This window comes from Nematolebias whitei, chromosome 14 (assembly GCF_014905685.2).
Source record: "Nematolebias whitei isolate Nwh7 chromosome 14, NemWhi1, whole genome shotgun sequence".
Classification (NCBI taxonomy): Eukaryota; Metazoa; Chordata; class Actinopteri; order Cyprinodontiformes; family Rivulidae; genus Nematolebias; species Nematolebias whitei.
The window spans coordinates 15,617,694-15,638,940 of NC_056511.1; the positions used below are offsets into that span (position 1 = coordinate 15,617,694).

The window sequence follows — 21,247 nt, forward strand, 5'->3', positions numbered from 1 at the left end:
CATCTCTTTCAGGGAAGACCCTGCATTTTTCAACACGATAATGCCAGACCACATTCTGCAGCAATCACAACATCATGGCTACGTAGGAGAAGGATCCAGGTACTGAAATGGCCAGGCTGCAGTCCAGATCTTTCACCTATAGAGAACATTTGGCACATCGTAAAGAGGAAGGTGCGACAAAGAAGGCCCAAGACGATTGAACAGTTAGAGGCCTGTACTAGACATGAATGGGAGAGCGTTCCTATTTCTAAACTTGAGAAACTTCTTGAGCAGAAGGGGGGATGCCACACAGTGGTAAAAACGGACTTGTCCCAAATTTTTTGGGATTTGTTGATGCCATGAAATTAGGAAACACCAGATTTTTCCCTTAAAATGATACATTCTCTCAGTTTAAACTTTGGATCTGTGATTTGTGTTCTATTCTGAATAAAATATTAGATGTTGGCACTTCCACGTCATTGCATTCAGTTTTTATTCACAATTTGTTTAGTGTCCCAACTGTTTTGGAATCCGGTTTGTACAACAGGTAAGATATTAATTGCTCATAACCTTTACACAGAACTCTACTTCAAAATATCTGAATTGTTGCTCTATAATAAAAGTAAAATCTTCAGAGCATTTTTGATAAATGTAAAATCTGAAAAGCAAATGAAGTACTGAGCTTAAATAGCAAATTAGGTGCCCCAAATATAGATATATATACCGTATATGATGAGTTTATAAAACAAGCAAGTAAATATTACTTTTCTATGCATTATTTTTATGTGTTAGTTAAAGTATCTGTTTAACGAAAGGACAGAAAATATTAAACAAAAAATACATTAGCTGTATAAATTGACAGTTTATGCACAGAGACATTAAAGACATACACTGAATGTTTTTTCCAGGCAGTGAGCTGGAGTTATTGACCTCTCTAAAGAAGTCTGACATATTGCTCTCCAGGTAGCAGTAGTATCTCTCCAACCCTCTCACAGTGGGATTCTTTGAAGCCGTGCCTTCCACGTGTCCAACACGAGCTGATGAAGTATCCCACTGACATTTCAATGGCCAGTGTGACAAATCACCTCGCTCCGCTGCTCGCCCTACAAGATCAACGAGTGAAACATCAAATATGTTAAATGATGAGCAGCTCAGATTTGAAAATAAATAAATAAAGGGGAGCATACTGCAGACTTTACTGAAGGGATGATTACACTCAAAACACAAAGACGCTTTCAAGTTACGTTTCAAGAAACTGTCTGAATATCACTGCATCCCCCAATTAAAAAGAAAGGAATGCTGCAGAAAACTGTTTTAAAAATCTGTCAGCAGCTCAGAAGCTATGGCAAGAGCACAAGTACAGCTGCTGGATTTTAAAAACATTTTAACAAAATTCAAACTAAAAAATGTGCTGTGATAACATAAAAATTGTAGGTGAGGCATTAAAAAGGTTGCAGAAGTAACAAATAAAGGCAGTGAAAGCTTCATTCCCTCCATGATTTTTAATAGCAGCTCATTTATTAGTCTTTGACACAGAAAGTCAAGCCATGAAACTGTTAATGAGGTGCAAGGCAGCTTTAGTTCAGAGGATAATTCCACCTACACAACCCACATTACACCATTTTATGTACAAAAGGACATACATTTGTATATATATATATATATATATATATATATATATATATATATATATATATATATATATATATATATATATATATATATAAATAAAACCATGCCATGTTCTAGAAACTGCAGAAATGTGTTGGTTCAGTGTTTTCAAGTGAAAAGAGCTCAGATCTGCCTCCCTGGTGATCTAACATTAGAAGTGACAAAGAAAAGTTTCATTTTATATATCTCTTAATGGGAACTTATTTAGTTAGTTGATCATTAATGTTGTCCATAATGACCGAGAAGTGTCCATATTATACATTTACTAAATTGTGTAAAATATCAGTATAAAACAAATCCCTATTGAAACGCTTATAAAGCTGTGACTTGTCTACAAACGTCCAGATATTTTATCCAAAAAACACATTTCCTTTGTGACGTAAAGAGGACATAACTTTAATGTTGTCGAGCAGGAAGGAAAAGATAAATTGCTAACTTTGTCCTTTTTTCTTTCTCCTCTTTTCCTATCAGAGATTGATGCAGTACCTCGCCTCCAGAAACACGCTTTTCAACCTCAACAACTTTCTAGATAAGGCTGCACTACAAGGTGATTTAATGCTATTTGACTGTTTGTAGACTCAGCACGGCTGTACGTCTAACAAAATGACTTTCTGTCGGCCTCTCCTTGGCTCTATAATACCATCAATAAGGAAGTATTCAGAGCCCGTTTCAAAAGGTTTGGGATTGAAAAGGTGCTCTTTGTTCACTAAAATAAGCTGCTGATTGTTGCAGAAAATTGAAACAATGCTAAGTTAAAAGCAGAAAAATACAAATGAAACTATGCGAGAGCTGGCTTGACACATTAGGAAAGGCAGTTTTTTTATAAAACCATAAAAAAAATTATAGTTTGGATAAAATGCCAAGGTGATTGGTCTCCTAACAGCAACTCCCCCTCTTTGCACCCCCCAGGATATAACATGTCAACCTTCATCAGACGCTACAGCCGATACCTGAATGAAAAAGCCATGTCCTATAGACTAGCAGCAGTGGACTTCACCAAGATGAAGCGAGGGTAACACTTTGATGTCGTGCAAAATAATGCCTTTCTCAACAAGCAGAGATTCATTTTTCCTCAACACTTTTTTAGAGTTTGTTGTATGTGCTCTTGTTTGTTTTAGGGCAGACGGTGTGATGCGAACCATGAACACAGAGAAGCTGATCAAAACTCTGCCCATCATTCAGAACCAGCTCGATGCGCTGCTTGATTTTCAGGTACACAACCTCGTCGGTTTGAAACTCTGTAGCAAAATCCTACGATGTTCTGATCCAATCTCTCGTTCCTTCCTTGTTCCTGCAGCCGAACTCCAACGAGCTGACCAACGGGGTGATCAACACGGCTTTTATGCTGCTGTTTAAAGACTCCATACGGTTGTTTGCTGCTTACAATGAAGGCGTCATCAACATGTTGGGTAAATGATTTGATCCACTGTTTATGTGGTGATTTTCCTCTAACGTTTGGATCCCTATACTTCAACTCAAGTCAGTCCTTGGTCATTGGTCAAACAATGGTCAGCTTTAAAAGTTAATATTTTCTTGTAATTCTTCTCAGAATGATTTCTGATTTGAATACACCTCTGTAAATTGTAAGAGAATAGTCAGGTTTTAAAGACATTTAAATACATCCAGTGTCCACAAACAGATAATATTGTTGGTACCCCACAGCTCATTAAAACAGTGCTTTGTTTTTTGTGAAAAATGATTCAGTTAAAAGTAATTATCTAATGAATATCTACTTGTCTGTAGTGTGGGAAAAAATGAACAGAAAACTGTGAAAAGAAACAATTATTTTTTAATTTAAACAATTCTAATTACTATGGTCTATAGTAATAGTAAGTGTTTGACCTTATTTAGTGTCACAGTTGCCTTTTGGCTTTTCATCAGTCCTTCAGCCTATTTAAAGGGAGCAAACATGCCACTGGGTAGCTTGTGTGCACCACACTGAGCATCACTGAACCTCACAGAAGATGACAGATATCCACGTTAAAGGTAAAAGCTACAAGTAGGCCTGTCACGATAACAAATGTTGCTGGGCGATTAATTGCGATAAACGATAATATTGTTTGAAATTTGACAATATTTAGTAATTATTGTCAAATTTAAGAAGAAATGTTGGTTAATTTTTGTGTGCATTGTCTTTTTTGACCACTGGATGGCAGTACAAGACTGAAGGATGGATAGTGAAGGAGCAAGCATCGTCTCTAAGAAAAATGGGAGGGAGGCCCCTTGATGTGACATGGGTTGTCTCTCTTTCCTTTTTTCGGTTCTCAAAATGGCGGACATTCGGTGTGGTTTGAGCTCTTTAGCATTTTTCACACAAAGCCTTTAATAAAAAAATCAGTAAACAAGTTCTCAGCTTCTTTTTGCAGAGAAAAACAACTTTTTAGATGAAGGCACGGGTTTCAACCGTGAATCTTGGAGCTTTGACAAGACTAGGGGTTGAACGAATATATAATTTTTAAACTCGACATTAACATAATAAAACCCGAGTAGAACTCGAGTACTTGATGACGTCATAGATCTCAAGATACAAAAATAAATAAATAAATAAAACCGCAAAAAAGGATAATTATTTACACAAAAAAAAAAAAGACCAACAAAACATTGGAAGCGTATATTATGCTCCTACCATTTATCATACTGCAAATAAGTCACAGGAAAAACTAAACTATTAGTTATTATTATTAAACTGCAAACATGAAGAAACATGCAGCACGTCAAAAACGAAACTTAAAACAGTGGATTGGACCCGGTGTTACACCATACTCTGTGACCTGCAACAGTGCAACACCGCCCTCTACGGTCATACGGTGGTCACATTATATGACGTCACTACGGATATTCAACGTTACATTTTTAACCTCGATAGAGGTCCTAGCAATCGATGTGTAGATTACGTGAGTACTCTGTTAATGCCCTAGACAATACGGAGGTTTTTTCCTGAGGTTGGCCTGTTAGCGTAGCTCGTAGCTTAGCTTCTCAGCTTAGCTGCTTTTAATGATCCAAAAACGTGATTTTGGATCGTTAAAATGGATTTTAAAGAGAACAGAGAAAGGGAGAGGTCAGTGAAGAGCACCAGAGTTGTGCTTTTTGTCATCCAGTGTCTTCAGTAGAAAGAGAGAGACACGAAGAAACGATAAAGCCGATAAATGAAAATGAGGTTGATAATTTTTATTCATCATGCGATTAATTGATTTATTGTTTATCGTGACAAGCCTAGCTACAAGACCATCTCAACGCAGCGTTATGCTCCTCTGACCACAGCTGCCAATATTATTAAAAAGTGTAAAGTTAATGGAACTGTATCCAACCTCCCAAGTTATGGACGCAAGAGAACATGCAACCCCATGTTGTTCAGATGGTAGTGTAGATACATTGTCAAAGAAACCATTCAAAACTGTTCATGCACACATTTAAGGTCAAAGTGTGTCATTTTTTTTATTGTACTATTTGTCAAATTTTCAATCATAAAAGGCTCCATGGATAAAGACCCAAGATGTTCCACTACTGGGAGGGAAAAAAAACGACAGAAAGTCGGACTGGAATTTACCTAAATGCATGTTGATAAGCCCCAAAGTTTCTGATGAACCAGAGCTTTTTGGATAGTGGCATTAGTTCTGTTTTTTAAATCTTGTGTACCAACAGGTTTATTTGCCTCTGTATATAAATTTGTAGTGATTTTTTTTTTCTTCTTCTTCTTCTTTTTTTTGCTGCACAGAGAAATACTTTGACATGAAGAAGAATCAGTGCAAAGAAGCACTGGAGATCTACAAGAACTTCCTCAACAGGATGACAAAACTGTCCGAGTTTCTGAAAGTGGCAGAGGTATTGTTTGTTTGTCCTGCTCAGTCCTCCTGTGGGCACAACAAAATAATCTGCAGTGAATCTCAGCAGCCTCCTTGTTTGGTTTTGTATAAATCTCTTCAGTAGTACACTCGTTTCATTTTCTTGTGTCACCCAGAATAAATTAATGCGCAGCTAAAAGCCACCTCATCCTGCTGAGATTGGCTGCAGACTTCTGTCACCCTGCGGTTCTGATTTACGGTCAATATTTTACAACCCAAGCTGACCGCAGATCAGTGACCAAGGGCTTCTTCTATTTAATCCTTAAATCTCTTTCTGCATCTAGATATTCTCCCGTTTCTGACCCTCTCTTGCCCTGAACTGGGGATTGGGTTACTCCAAGACAGTCATTAATGGTTGAGTTTTAGTCTGTCAGAGAGCCACTCGTGTACAGCTTCCAGCTGAGGGACCCCTCGCGTGCTGCCTGTTCACATGCCTGCACTGCATGCCCAAGCAAGCTCTTCTCTATCACTATCTCTGTCCCCTGTTCTACCTCTTTCATTTCTCCCCTTTTCATAAAAAAAGATGTATTTTATGTGCATAATGGCTGTTATCAAGTGGAGCTCTTGCTAGGCTTCAAAGTGAATAAAAATAGTTTTATCCTCTTTAGATTGCGTAGCCTTTTTCCCCATGCGCCATCTTCAAAGGCTTTCTCACTGCTTGGTTTCGTTCCCATTTGGAAGAAGGTTTGGGGTGCAGCCGCTTGATCCAAAAAAAAAAACGAAGAGAGAAAACAGACTAACGTTGACTTTAAGGACCCATTCATTTTACCTGTCTAACAAAATGTGTTTGTTTTGTGTGTCATCTGTGTCCCCCTCCCCTCTCCTTCTGTTCGAAGTCAACATTAGTTGAGTGTCTTCCTTTTGGATGTTGTTCCTCCTCGCAGTCATGTGACCTGTTGTCCTCCCTCTCTGCCCTGCCTGTTCAGTCAGTCGATGCGCTCAGCATTCATTTCCAACCAGTCTCCAGATTTCTGTGTGTGTGTGTGTTCATATACTCTGTATATATAGCTGTTTGTATGTGTGTGTGTGAGTGTGTGTGCATGTGCCCTCCTCCTCTGTTGTCTTTTGTTTGTTTTCCTTTTCCAGCCACTGCATGAAGTAATGAACGCTTGGGTTTGATTCTTCTTTCTCCCTCCTCCTCCTCCTCCTTCACTTGCCTCCTCCCTTTTCCCCCCAACTGTAGTCTGTTTTGGTTTATTTCTTGTTTTATTACGACATTTGGTTTATTTTCATTTTGCCTCCCTCCTCCCTTCCCTATCCTTCCCTTTTTTTGTGACACAGCGAGTTGGGATAGATCAGGGCGACAGCCCCGATCTCACACAGGTCAGTCCACATCTCATCTCAGTCAATCAACTAGTCAACCAGTTTAGAAACCCGTTAAGTTAGTTCCCATAATGCTTCATTCTTAACGCTCCCGTTCCCTACTCACCCTACAGACCTGCCCACACTGCAGCTGCCCCGTCTTCTTCCTCTCTTCTTCACTCTCCTTATCTCCCCTTGCTTTGCCTCTTTTTTCTGTTGGAACAGAGTCTAGATTAGAGAGGAAATCATAAATGAAGACCTGCAAATAGCTCTGAAGCAGCGTATCTTTCACACAATTATCATCTTTTTTCTTATTTGAATCACTGCAGAACAAATTTTACTCAAAGGTAAGAATTTTAAAGAATAATTCAAGCAGCTGGGTAACAAAACTTTAATTTAGTTATTAATTTTAGCATTTGTTTGACTTTTTCCGACAGCCTTTCTGGCATTTTTCTCAGTGTAAACAAACTGTTTACTCAAAGGCTCATCATAAGAAACATAACAAGACTGCTCGACTTTATGAAATAGGTGTTTCCCTCAGTATAAAAACATTTTTTTCTCAAAAAGTCCCTTTTCATTAGCTGTGGGGAGAGCAGCGAATGGTTTTTATTAAATAGGTTTCTGCAATTATGACTTGGATAGGTGTACATAATGCCATCATAAGTGCTGCATCTTTAGGCATTTAATGTGACTTATCCTTTTCAGTGAATGCATAATTGGTTATTTATAATATATAAAAAATTCACGTAAGAAACTGAGAAGGGTTGACTAAAAAAATGCAACATTTGTAGTACTTATGAAAACCTTATATGCCCTTATTCAACATGGCGACCCGTGCCTTTACTGGGCTGTAGATATGTCTGTTTTATTTTTAAACTTTTAGCATATTCTAGATGTCTCTGGAGAAGGATATGCAGATTTCGCATTTTACTCTCTTTCCCCCTTAAAATAAGTATATGAGACAACTTTTCTTTGCCTGTTGTGTTTTGGACTGTGCTGATGCTGAAACGTAAAACTCTGGATGAGAACCGTGGTATCACATGTGGTCCAAACCAACTCATTCATCCATTTTGTTTTTCCAATGATGAAAGCTGGCCAACAGCTCAATGTGCATACCTGGTTTTAATCAGATTTTTACGTTTGACTGAGTTAACTTTTTTGGTTTCAAGTCAGATGCTTAGCTCAGGTGTTTATATTTTTAAACTGATTGGTATAAAATCTCCATAACTAATCAATAACATGTCCGCTGGTTTTATTAGTTAAAGAGGAATCCATGAGTTAACTCTTTTGGATGGCAATTTTTCTTTTCGTGTGTAAGTGTGTGTGTGCTTACGAGAGCATCTGTGGACTGCTGGCCTTTGCATGGGCTCATTAGATGGCATTTGTTGTCGTTTCTACTTTGGAGCCCTTAAGCGACGACGCTGTGCTTTGTCCTGGTCTGTCAGTCATGCTGTGGACTCGCTTGCATGATCCAAGGCCAACGCGTGCATGCTGGTCAACCAAACCTGATGAAACCAAATGCAAAAGCAGAACAAATGAGCTGCTGTAGAGTAGAGAGTCAATTTGAGGGTGATGTCTTAAGTTAGCTGCTTTTTGTGTGTGTGAGAGATCAAATGAGACGTGAAGAGAAAAGGTGAAAAAGTTTTTAGTCCCACTTTTTCCTACTTGGCTGTACTTTTAATACTTTCATACCAACCCCCCCCCCTCCCCCCCTCCTTACCCCTTTCAGGCTCCCAACACCCTCCTGGAGGCTCTGGAGCAGCATCTAGCTTCTCTGGAGGGCAGAAAGCTCAAGGACCTGTCTGCTGCCAGCAGGTATGACCAAATGTGAAACTACTTGGATCAGCTGCACCAGCAGCTTCAAATGACTTAAAATGTTTACCAGTGCTTTTCCCCCCCATTAACAACTGGGAAATTCCCAATTGAATTTTACTGCAGTGCTAAAATATCCAGTGTTGATATGCAGCTAAAAACGATTACGTTAATGTTAACCATTCTTCTAATGTAACATGTTTATGTGAATTTAAACTGTGCTAGGCTCCGAATGTTTCTGAAGAACATTGTTTTTTTAAGTTCTTGTAAATAATTTATTTCTGCCTCTACAAGAAATATTCATTTAAAAAAAAAAAGTTTGATACTGAACTCAGTACAGTTACAGAAAGAAGTACTAAAGAAGTCATTTGACCTCACCATTCGGTTGTAAACTAGTTTGAAAGCTTTTTAGTTTTTACCAAATAACAGTGACCATTAGTTAAGTTGTTTATTTGTCATATGCCGGTTAACACAAGGTCAACAATGCAATGAAATGTTCAGGATGAGAAGAACCGTTTTCTACTCGCTAAAAAAACAAGAAATACTAAAGCGTGCAAGAAAAGTACAAAATAAAGTACCTAAAGTGAAAAGAAATATAATATTTACAAGGTCCAAAAGAAAAATAGTAAACAACATGGTAGAATAGAATGGTGCAAGAAGGATTAATTAGTATAAATAAGTATTTCACAGGTAGTAATATTGCTTAAATGCACAATATATAATGCACATAACGTATACTGCATGTTGTGTGACAGGTTATTGTACAGGTAGTAACATTTAGATGAACTGAATTTTGTCCATTATTGGACATTAATAGGACACGATTAACTATTAACAAAAACTTTATGTATATTTAAATTTGAAATTATTGTAGGAGAACCACTGGCATGCTGATCATGAGCCTTTTTAGTTACTAATGTGCATGCTGAGACTCGGGTACCACATGCTCAAATACATTCATAGCTACATCAAATTTATAAATCAGTTTTATTGCTATTTTTATTGGTTTTACAGAATGACTGCAGGACACAGCTGAAACATAGGAACACTAAATGAAAGATATGAACTCTGTTTAGACTAGGTTTATGTGAAAAACAACGGACGTAGGCATGAATATATCTAGATCACCATGTATCGCACAGTACTGACTTAGAGCATGTGTATTAGTATTCGTAAAAAGGTCCATAAGAGAGTAGTTTAGATGTAAAACCAAAGTGATTGGTGGGGAAAGTGTAGCAACTTAATGTTTTAGTAGAGAATGTTGTCACTTTTGAAGAGGACATTGTCATAAACAGTTATAAACTTAGTTCTTATACTCATCTTAATTAAAAATCAAGGCTCTGCCAAAGTCTGAACACTAATCATATTTGTAGAAAAAGATAATGCGGTCTATTGTGTGGCTTTGATTTAAACCATGGATAAGTTATTTCAATAGACCCAAATCTGCCAGAAATTGTGCAAAAAGTTCATTTTGATTTCCAATGAGCGATTACCAGTTGTAGACTAAAACAGACGGAGCAGAAAAACACATGACCTGGTGCTGAATAACAACAGCAACCATGTCTTATGGCTTCAAAACAACCACGACAAATCTAAAGGGTTGTGAATGACATGCCAAATGTGGCCGATAATGGCTGATATGTATAAGGCTCATCAGTTGTTCACTGGTCTTTGGAAATAATCAGCAGCTGATGCAGTGAAATATTTGCTGACGCCAGTTTTCCCACTCTGGCAAATGTATTGACCTGCTCTATCGGCCGGCCCCTAATCTGTCTTTTAATATCTAATATTATTACAAATGTTACTGGCTTAACATGTTTAGAGGTGGGTAGCAGCACTTCATTCATGAATATCTCAGATGTCATTAAGTGGATGAAGTCATCAGATGAAAAATCATGATTCATTTCAGGAACTTCAGTTTATGCATCTTCTCAATGATGAAAAAAAAAAAAAAAAACACTTTCAGCGCTTTAATTTTACTTGATAACTTTGACTTTGTCAAATGTAGCCTTAAAAAATTATTACAAAATAGCATTTGGTGTAATTTAGTTAAAAAAAATGGGGCAGCAACAGTTTGAAGAAATTAATGGAGTTGCTCTAAATGCTAAGTTTAGTAGAAGTTTAGTAGAAACACATGTCTCTGTTTCACTCCCAGATCCAGTACCTTGTCCAGTGCTGTGTCGTCTCTCTCCAGTGCAGGGATCTCTCTCAGCCGTATGGATGACAAGACAGAGGACAACCGGCTGCAGCAACACAAGGCATATAGTTTACTTTTAAAACTTACATGTGTACAAAAATATCTATACCACAGTCAGTTTTACAGATACTGAGCTAAGATTTGGTGTGGTAGTAGCTGGGAGCCATCCCCAACATATTCTCAGAGCACTGTTTGTGTTAGATCTTGTAATGTCACATGATTGAGTACATTATTTTCACCAACAAGGCTAAAACTGACATTTTTCAAAATCAGATGATCTTTGCCATGTACATTTCTTCAAGGAGTACTAGATCTTTAATTGTAAGAAAACACTCAAATGTGTGAACTGTGGGAAAAACATCCATGTCATAAGTGCCATGTGTTTTTTGTACAGGCTTGTGCATTAAAGCTGTAATTTCTAACCCGAGCCCGGCCTGAATTCGGGCCGGGTCGGGCCATAATAATGTGCATGATGCATGGGCCGGTCTCGGGCTTTGATGCGGTTTTATGAATCATACGGCACAAATTAGAAGACCGGTCTTGGTCTTAAGACTGGTCTCAAGACCACTTTTTGATGATCTCGGACTTGACCCCATTCGGTCTTGGCCTTGTCTCGGTCTCGGACATTGAGGACTCTGGATTTTATTTCAAGACCAGTCAAAACCACAACTGTGGAAATATCATTACCAGAATATTGTCCAGTTTATTTGTTAACATCTTTGCTTTTATTGGATGCAAACCATACTGGTTCAAATCCGAGAGATAACGTGACTCATTGCTAAATACATATTTTGTTACCGCTGTCACGCCCACCCCTTTTCACTCGCACGCATCACTCCCAATGTGGCCAGATTGGGCAGTTTACTGGCAATTGGGCAATTTTCATTATGATTTTGCTGGGAACTCTGGGAAGATTTTTGTTGGATTGTTGCATTTTGCCACATATTGTTAAATTACCTTGGATTGTACTGATGTATGTTCATGTTCAAACAGTAAATATACTGTAACAAAATATTGATCGGGCAGATTTTTGTCTGATATGGCGGTTTTTAACAAATTTTTGGGCTGAAAAACCTCGACTCTATCTGGCAACACTGGCAGTCCAAGAAAATGAGAAGTGATTGTCTGGGCGCTGGAGAAGATGTCTGCCAAAACATCAGTTATAAAATTCACCTATTTAAATCACAAAGAATATACTAATGCAACAATATGGTTATCCTTGGTCTTGAGTTTGGACTTATTAAGAGTGTTTTGCCACTTCAGTTTTTTTAAGGCTTCGCATGCGATGAAACTGCTTCTAATTTAACAGTTGTGTAATTTTATTTTTGAATCACATGAAGTTAGGCCACTGAATGTCTGATTTCTTTGTTATGTAGCTTAGAAAATTTGTAAATGCTGATATATTCATTCAAAAGCAAACTTAAAGTTGCAGTATGTAACTTCTATATTAAAAAAATTATAATAAAATTTTATATTTTATTTATTTTATTTGAGGTCTTGGTCTCGGACTCTAAAAGTCTTGGTCTTGATTTGGTCTCGGGTTAGGTGGTCTTGAACACAACACTAGCACAAATAAAACTAAATAAGAATGCACTATATAAAATTGTTAATCTACTTGTAGAGGAGGAGGCAGTAAGTTTATATGTTGAGAGGATGAAGAAAGAAAGAAGAGTGCAGCAGTTAATCAAACTGTGAAGAGATCGCTGGCACATTGCGCAATAATTGTGCACATGGGCTCAAGCTTCCGTGGTGCAGTTTTACAAATCATAGCACAAAGAAAATGAAATAAGAATGCACAATATAAAATTGTGTTAATCTGCTTGTTGAGGAGGAGGCAGGTCCAACTGGCCGGTTTAAAGAGGTAAAAAAAAAAACGTCCAGTTAAGCTCAGATGGATCAGCTGATCACCGGCCGCGTGCGTCTCTGCACCTGCTGTCATCTGCCGTGAAAGAAGTAGCAGCATCTGGAGAAAAGCCAAAGCGAGCAGCTCGTTAAATTAAAATATCCTTGTTCTATATTTTTCAAATAATTGTGCTTTAAAAATATTTTTGTTCATCTGTATAATAGCCTTTCTTTAGAGTTGATTGTTTTAGGCTTTTTGTTTTGTTTGTTAATATCCATTTGATGAAACAAGAAACCTTATACGTATCTTCTTTTCTTTGAAATACATTTTTAAAATATGTCAAACCGATTTGCTTACAAAAGCAGTAAAAGCTTAATAAAGGGGGGGGGGGGGTTCAGGCCTGTAATTACAGTTAATCTGTCGGTTTCAGGTCGGGTTTGGAAAAAATAATTTGGGTTCAGGCTGGATTTTTTGAGGCCTGAATGCAACTCTATTGTGCATTAATGCACAACAAAACAGACGGCCTGTCTCCGGCTGCTGGCCCGTAGTGAAAAGAAATGACCTCAAAGCTTAAAATACTACACGACCTTTACAGCAGTCATTCTTTGAAACATTCAAGACATCCATTTGTTTTAAGAGTACTGAAAATTCACTTTTTTATGAGCTGAAACAAACAATGTATCTTCTGTTGGTGCTTTCTGTGTAGGAGGACCACAAAGTGATTGACATTCATACACCCACCGTCTCTCCCAGCACCCACTCAGTGGGCAGTGCCAACAGCAGCGTAGGGGCCACAGATCTCTTCTCCAACCTACAGAGCGTACCCATCAACAACTAGTGAGTCCAACATGTGAACACCAAACAAAGCTCCCAGCATGCTGTCATTTTATCCACTACCTGAATACTTTACTGAAAAAAGCTCTCACTGGCTACCGTCATAAACAGAAATAAAGATGTGACCTACAACTCCTTACTTTTTTTCTACTCTAGTGTGCCAAACCTGACCAGTGAGCTGTTTACCCTGCAGCCAAACTTCACCCCCATCCAGACCACACACACTGTGCACAACAATAACAATGCCTGGGGAGGTAGGATGGCAAGCACAGTATACAAAGCATGCCACTTGCTTACAGGCAGGCACACACTAAACTGGATGTGCTGATGGGCAGTCGCTTCATATTCTTGACTCATTTTCCCTCTTCTCTCCTTTCATGTTTCCATGGTTACCCTTTGATGTCAGGTGACCTGCTAAAGCCATCTCCACCTACTCAGATTCACAGTCCAGGAGCTCCTTTGCACTCTGGGAAAATGCTGCCCAATGATTTGGACTCTTCATTAGCTAATCTGGTTGGCAGTGAGTATACTGCATGTTGCTCTCCAAATAATTAGTCATCCCTTCTATCTGACCTGTTTTGTTGGCTTGCTATGTTGTTTCCTATCCACGGATGTTGTCTTCATTTTTCATTTATTTTCTCAGACCTGCAGTTTGGGGGTATGCCAGCTAAAAAGTGAGTAAATTTGTCTCAGAAAACCATGTCAGCCTGTTTTCATTTTAACATTTTTAACACCTGTAATATGTGTGTGTGTTTGTGCATGTTAGGCCAGAGCTCCAGTGGAGCCACCTGGTAGAGAAGAAGCCAACAGGAGGAAGCGGTTGGCAGTCAAAAACAATGTGTACCAACACCAACTGGGCTCACACAACCCATCCCATGGCACCTGCACCAATGCCCGTCCCTCAGATGGTAAATGAAAAGCTTCATCAACCACCTTCTGACAGGAGGACCAGTGCTTGTCATCTAGTCCATGGGGCACTGTAGCAATACGATGAAGCTCCACCTCACTGACTGTGCCTGACAAACCAAAGAGTGCTGGAGGGTCAGTTTGGTTCATTGGAACCAAGCTCACTCCATGTTGGTCCGGCATTTTTGCAGTGGTTCCCAACCCTGGTCCTTGAGGAAAACCATCCTGCATGTTTACTTGTTCCCCTGCTTTGACACACCTGATTTGAATGAATGGGTAATTAACAGGCTTCTGCAGAACTTGAGGAAGTCATTAAATCACTGAATCAGGCATGTTAAAGCAGGAAACAACTGAAACATGCAGGATGGTGTTCCTCAAGGACCAGGGTTGAGAACCACGGTCTTAGAGCATCTTTAATTAAGAGCTTAGAAGTAAAAAAAAAAAAAGATCATATGGTGCATATCCCAAAAATGTTTATAACTGCCTTGTTGTTCATCTTGGATAGTTTACGAGAAGTGAATGCTACCACGACACGGTCAGGTCTCGATTTTGGCATCAGACTCCTGCCACCTTTGTTTTTCTGGAACCAGACATTCTCGCATTTCAACTTGACACTTGGTTAGACAAAAATGTTTCATAAAGGGTAATATTTGTTGGATTTAATTAATATTTGAAAAATCATATCCATGTCTCAGAGATTTAAAAGTAGTAATTGTAGCTTCTGACAACATAATGACTTGTAAACAAATCAGATTTACCACCCCCCCCCCCTTTTTTTTTAGCACAAATGCACTCTCTAAAGCTGACCGCTTACTTTAACTTTTGATGGAACACAGCGTTTTGCGCATGCGTTCTATTACGGCAACAGTACGGCAAGCCGGCCGTAGTTAGCTTGTAGTTTCGCTACTTAGCTCTCGAAGAAAAGACTTCAACACCATTTACGCAGTTTTCAACTAAAAAAAAACGTACCGGTTAAATCTGACAACTTTGATTTTACATCAGACACAGCATTACTGTGGTTAGCTGGTAGAATATAGATCTCTATCATAGGCTAAATGTCCATCGTTTCTACCGTGTACCGCATATATTGCACATTCCTAGTAAAATTCTAATCAACTTCCATTATGCTGTGCCAGTGTTATACTGAAAAAAGACGCCCCTGCTGTGAAAGGTACTCCTCTTTCAGGAAGTGTACCTGTGCAACACTGATCTGCCCATAGATGTACCTGATAGTTTTCTGCTTAGTAAACTGCTAATGTTTGGAGCCATCATCTTTAGACCATTAATGGTTTTGCTCTTTAGAACTCTCTCATTAGCTTTCTATGCCCTTAATACAAATCTATACTTTACAGCAAAGAAAAAAAAAAGGTGAAACTGAACTACGTTTATGAGAAAATCAAAGTGTTGCATGTGGTCTGGATGGGTGTATACTCCTGGATCTCAGCAGGCTTCCAGTGCATTTGATGGCTGATGTATTATTATTAATGAAACCCAAACCCCGGCTTTATGTGCATGTAAATCATGATGAATCAGCCCTTCTGCATTTTGCTATGCTTTTTGTAAAATAAAAATGTTTTTTTTTTTATTGTTGAGGTTGAAGTTAACGCAAGGATCAGATATTATTGTGACTCAATATGTTACATCTTAAATAGAATTTCAGATATTGAGAATATTGCGCTTTTGGACAGTGGATTTCATCTTACTGCACTGATAATCTTTGACCAAATCCAATAATTAATGCTAATTTGCACACTGAAGACTTATTCATCTACATCCTGGAGTGCTTTGTACCACCTTTACTTATCACGTTCTCTGCAGCCCAAGTGCCTTTCTGATGAAGCCTAAAACTGTCATTCTCTATTTTTATCTCTGCTCTTTGTGCTTCACTCCAATAATCTCCATGTCTCCTCTATTCAGTCTAGTCTAATCTTCATAATCTTTGACTGAATAGCCTCTTAACTTGAACTGCACATTTTATTAGGAAAAGGTTCAGAAAACCAATGGCATAGAGTAGGTATAGTATAGTATAGTATAGTATAGTATAGTATAGTATAGTATAGAATAGTATAGTATAGTATAGTATAGTATAGTATAGTATAGTATAGTATTGTATTGTATTGTATTGTATTGTATTGTATAGTATTGTATTGTATAGTAACAATGACATAATAGTAAGTTGCACAGAGTAGGTTTTAACGTGATGAATGGATAAAGGTCTGGTTTATTTTCTGTGACCCTTTTTATGAGTCTGAACAGGTTTAGCTTTAAAGTTGAGGAAGACAATTTTACTTTTTTCCCCACTCTTGTCTTTCCACAGAATGGGATGATCTATACTGGATATGTAAGTTTAATCAAAATTTCAATCACGTTCTGAATGTTGTGCTGCATCACTACCAACTTTCATCAAGTTATCTTTATTAATAACACGTTACATCCTTTTTTTTGCATGTGGTGTATTTTGGAGAAGTTAGACGTTAAGATTGAAGAAATAAAGGATGAGGTTTAAAGCTGACTTTAGGATATGTTTTATGTCCAGGCTCCAGCACCAGTGGCTTTTCCTATGACGACACCCCAAGTGCCTGTGTATGGAATGGTGAGGAAGCCTCCTAAAATTCTGTCAAATAAACAGAAATCCATTCCAAGGAGCCATCCATTCATCCATTATCTTCTGCTTGTTCTGAAGTCGGGTCGTGGGGGCAGCAGCTTGAGCAGGGCAGCCCAGATCTCTTGTTCCACCGCCACCTCTTCTAGCACTTCTGGGGGGACCCCAAGGCGTTCCCAGGCCAACTGAGAGACATAGTCTCTCCAGTGTGTTCTGGGTCTCCCCAGGGTCTCCTTGGACATGTCTGAAGAACTTGCAGTGGGAGGCGCCCAGGAAGCATCCTTAACAGATGCCTGAACCACCTCAATTGGCTTCTTTTGATGTAGAGGAGCAGAGGTTTTACTCCAAATCTCTCCCTAATAACTGAACTCCTCACCCTATCTCGTGAACAAAACCCTGAGATACTTGAACTCCTCTTGAGGCAGAACCTCAACCCAAAGAGAGCAATCCACCCTTTTCCGACAGAGGACCATGGCCTCAGATTTGGAGGTGCTGATTCTCATTCCAGCCGCTTCACAGTCAGCTGCAAACCGCTCCAGTGAGAGCTGGAGATCATGGCATGATGACGCTAACAGGACCACATCATCTGCAGAAAGAGCAGAGTTGGAATCCTGAGGTCACCAAACCAGAATCCTTCTGCCCCCTGGCTGCACCGAGAAATTTTGTCCATAAAAGTTATGAACAGAATCTGTGACAATGCGCAGTCCTGGCAGAGTCCAACTCTCACCCTGAAGGGGTCCGACTTACTACCTGCAATGTGAACCAAAGTCTCGCACCGCTTGTATAGGGACTGAACAGCCAGTAGCAACGGGCCCCCAATCCCATACTCATGGAGCACCCCCACAGTGTACCTCAAGGAACACGGTCAAAAGCCTTCTCCAAATCCACAAAACACATGTAGACTGGATGGGCAAACTCCCATGACCCCTCGAGGACCCTAGTGAGGGTAGAGAGCTGGTCCAGCGTTCCACGGCCAGGACGGATTGTTCACTCTGGATTTGAGGTTCAACCAACGATCGGACTCGCTTCTCCAGTACCCCTGAAAAGACCTTACCAGGGAGGCTAAGGAGAGTGATGCCCCTATAATTGGATCACACCCTATGGTCCCCGTTTTTTAAGAGGGGAACCACCACCCCAGTCAGCCAATTTTAGTGGCACTGCCCTGGGTGTTCACACAGTGTTGCAAAGGTGTGTCAACCAAGACAGCCCAACAACATCCAGAGCCTTAAGGAAATCAGGGTGAATCTCATCCAGACCTGGATCCCTGCCGCCACATATCTTTTTAATTACCTCAGCCACAGTTATGGACAAACCAACCCCGAAGTCCTCAGACTCAGCTTCCCACATGGACGACGTGCCGGTGGGATTGAGAAGTTCCGACAGTATTTCTTCCTTGTAAGGCGTAGGGAAGCCACCTTCTCATCCACCGGGGAACACTCCCAACACACAGGCACCAAGTCGGGAGGCTAAAAGTAGACCCACACCAGCTCAGTGCCTCTCCCCATATGCAACTCCAGAGTGGAAGTCCAGACTAGGGGTTGAACGAGTATATAATTTTTAAACTCGACATTGACATAATAAAACCCGAGTAGAACTCGAGTATTTGATGACGTCATAGATCTCAAGATACAAAAATAAATAAATAAATAAAACCGAAATAAAAGGTAATTATTTACAAAAAAAATGACCAACAAAACATTGGGAGCGTATATTATGCTCCTACCTTTATCATACTGCAAATAAGTCACAGGAAAAACTAAACTATTAGTTATTATTATTAAACTGCAAACGTGAAGAAACGTGCAGCACGTCAGAAACGAAACTTAAAACAGTGGATGGGTGGTGGATTGGACCCGGTGTTACACCATACTCTGTGACCTGCAACAGTGCAACACCGCCCCCTACGGTCATACGGTGGTCACATTATATGACGTCACTACAGTTACTCGACATTACATTTTTAACCTCGATAGAGGTCCTAGCAATCGATGTGTAGATTACTCGAGTACTCTGTTAATGCCCTAGTCCAGACCCTCTCAAGGAAATTGGTTCCGGAGGCCATGCAGTGCATCGAGGTGAACCCAACTATATCCACTCGGAACCTCTCAACTTCACGCACAAGCTCAGGCTCCTTCCCCACCAGAGAGGTTATGTTCCATGTCCCAAGAGCCAGCTTTGTTAAGCCAGGGTCAGAGCACCAAGGCCCCTGTCTTCAGACACTGCCCGTTGCATCTTGCACCCGACTTGTATGACCCTACCTGCAGGTGGTGGGCCCACAGGAAGGCAAACCCACGTTGTTCCTTCAGGTTGAGCCCAACCGGGCCCCATGGGTAGAGACCCGGTCACCAGGCGCAGATGAGCGCCTCCCCCAGGGTGGGGCCCCAGTAACGCACGTCCGGGCAAGAGACACTGACTTCCTTGTTCCTTTATGTCCATTAGTCTTTTGAATAGATCTTTTTCCGGCTTGTCACCTAGAACCAATCTGCCTTGGGAGACCCTACCAGGGGCAATTACATTGGCCCCCTGACAACATAGCTCCTAGGATCATTCAGGCGCACAAACTCCTCCACCACAATAAGGTGGTGATTCAAGGAGTATTCAAAGGATAATTTCTGAATTATTTTGATCCAAATAACTTGTTTACCATTCACCTTTTACTGATTTTTGTCTTTGCCTCTGTTGTGGTTAGCTCCCTCCTCAGATGAGTCATCAGATGGGGGGTGTTCCCATGATTCCCCCGCAGCCTATCATGTACAACCAGCCTGTCCTGAGACCCACCAGTTCATTTGGACCCATACCGGGTACACAGGTATCACAACACAGATATATCTTTGTACAGCTTCAACAGTCTACTGGTGTGAGACAAATACAATATGAAAAAACCTAGCAATGCCAAAATGTGTCATTGCCCCGTTCCTCATTTTTTCAGTGCATGCCTTAGAATCAGAATCAGCTTTATTGTTATTGTACAGAGATACAACGAAAATATGTCCGTACAGTCGTCCGAAAGATGGGCAGAGTGCACATAGATGCTGCTCTTTAAGAGCGCGGCCTTCTTATCTTTTACAGAATACATTTTTTAGATAGAAAAAAGGACAAAGCCATAAAGAGAGGATAGTGGCATTACAAAAAAAGATCTCTTCACACCTTGTCCTAACAGGACATGATTTAAGACATTTAAAAAAACCTCTGCCAGCAAGCACATTTATGAACATGTTACATATGCATTTGATGACGAGGCGGTCCATGAAGCACTAACAGTCCATTGTCCTGATAAGATGGTCAGTCGGCACAGTTCTGATAAGCCTCCACAGAAGTTGGGGGGGGGGGGGGGGGGGGGGGCGAGGAGGAGGGGGGGTGGGTGGGGGGGGGGGGGGGGGGGGGGGGGGTTGCACTAGACAAAGCTTTTCCTTATTTCACACATTTCCCAGGAGAAATGGATGTGTTGGCCTGTTTTCGAGGCCAACCAGGGAGTCAGATTCAGATAAGCCACTATTGTTAATTTTTACAGGCAGACTATTTTTCTTGTCAGCCTTTAGTCTTACTGATACTTCCAAGATCCAAAATGGCCAGATTAGGGTGCATTCTACTGGTCCGTGCTTACGAGCCTCTTCAAGGTTTTTTCATGCTGACGAGTCCCAAAGCCGCAGGTGGCCTGCGATTCAAATCACTTCCATCTTACGATTTAGCTCGTAAATCAGCTGATTTTGAGTCCTCAAAGCACGACCCAAACCTTCACATGGGCAGCAGCCTGACCAGGCCAGATTAGCTGTGGCCGTCATCTTTGTATGTTGAAATACCATGAACCAATTTAAAAACAAGAGACCTGTTATCATAAATCCAATTATATGCAATTTCGGCGTACTCTGTTGACAGCAGAGATACACACATCACATTCCACTTCCCCAGAGATATATCCAGCTGCATGTATCGTTCGAGCAGACATAAGGGTTCTTCAAGACCCTGTCGCTTTGTTGAAAAGATTTTCTTCATTTGCGTCGAACGTCCAGTTGGTTAGATCCGTAACAGTAGTTTTCATTTTGGAAGATGTGTAAAAATAGGAGCTCCAATGCGCAGACAGAGAGCAAAAAAAGCAGGAGGAGAACAGGGAGAGGGAAGAGAACGCGTGTGCCTCGTCCCAGAGCAAGTGAGAGAAAAAATAAGAAGTGGATTATTATTAGCATTTTGATTTTATTTACATTGAAATCTAATTTTTTGGAAAACTAATTAAATTCACAAATCATATTTGCATGTTACAA

The 21,247-nt window shown here is 40.0% G+C and overlaps 1 protein-coding gene and 1 long non-coding RNA gene across 2 annotated transcripts in view; one reads left to right on the forward strand and one right to left on the reverse strand.

Moving 5' to 3' along the window:
- LOC119420500 (phosphatidylinositol-binding clathrin assembly protein) overlaps positions 1–21,247 on the forward strand; it is a 41,402-nt gene that overhangs the window by 17,550 nt on the left and 2,605 nt on the right. Inside the window, exons 3-18 of the mRNA XM_037687907.1 lie at positions 2,122–2,197; positions 2,560–2,662; positions 2,769–2,862; positions 2,948–3,059; positions 5,366–5,472; positions 6,774–6,815; positions 8,524–8,609; positions 10,762–10,864; positions 13,353–13,483; positions 13,637–13,734; positions 13,887–14,000; positions 14,124–14,154; positions 14,247–14,388; positions 16,704–16,727; positions 16,923–16,979; positions 19,678–19,797. Coding sequence (XP_037543835.1) covers positions 2,122–2,197; positions 2,560–2,662; positions 2,769–2,862; positions 2,948–3,059; positions 5,366–5,472; positions 6,774–6,815; positions 8,524–8,609; positions 10,762–10,864; positions 13,353–13,483; positions 13,637–13,734; positions 13,887–14,000; positions 14,124–14,154; positions 14,247–14,388; positions 16,704–16,727; positions 16,923–16,979; positions 19,678–19,797 — 1,440 coding nt within the window. The remainder of the gene's footprint in view (positions 1–2,121; positions 2,198–2,559; positions 2,663–2,768; positions 2,863–2,947; positions 3,060–5,365; positions 5,473–6,773; positions 6,816–8,523; positions 8,610–10,761; positions 10,865–13,352; positions 13,484–13,636; positions 13,735–13,886; positions 14,001–14,123; positions 14,155–14,246; positions 14,389–16,703; positions 16,728–16,922; positions 16,980–19,677; positions 19,798–21,247) is intronic.
- On the reverse strand, positions 6,931–10,782 carry LOC119420501. The gene is made up of 3 exons (XR_005187306.1): positions 10,771–10,782; positions 8,128–8,299; positions 6,931–7,007 (listed from the first exon to the last, which is right to left on the reverse strand). It is a non-coding gene; the product is annotated as an uncharacterized LOC119420501 (long non-coding RNA).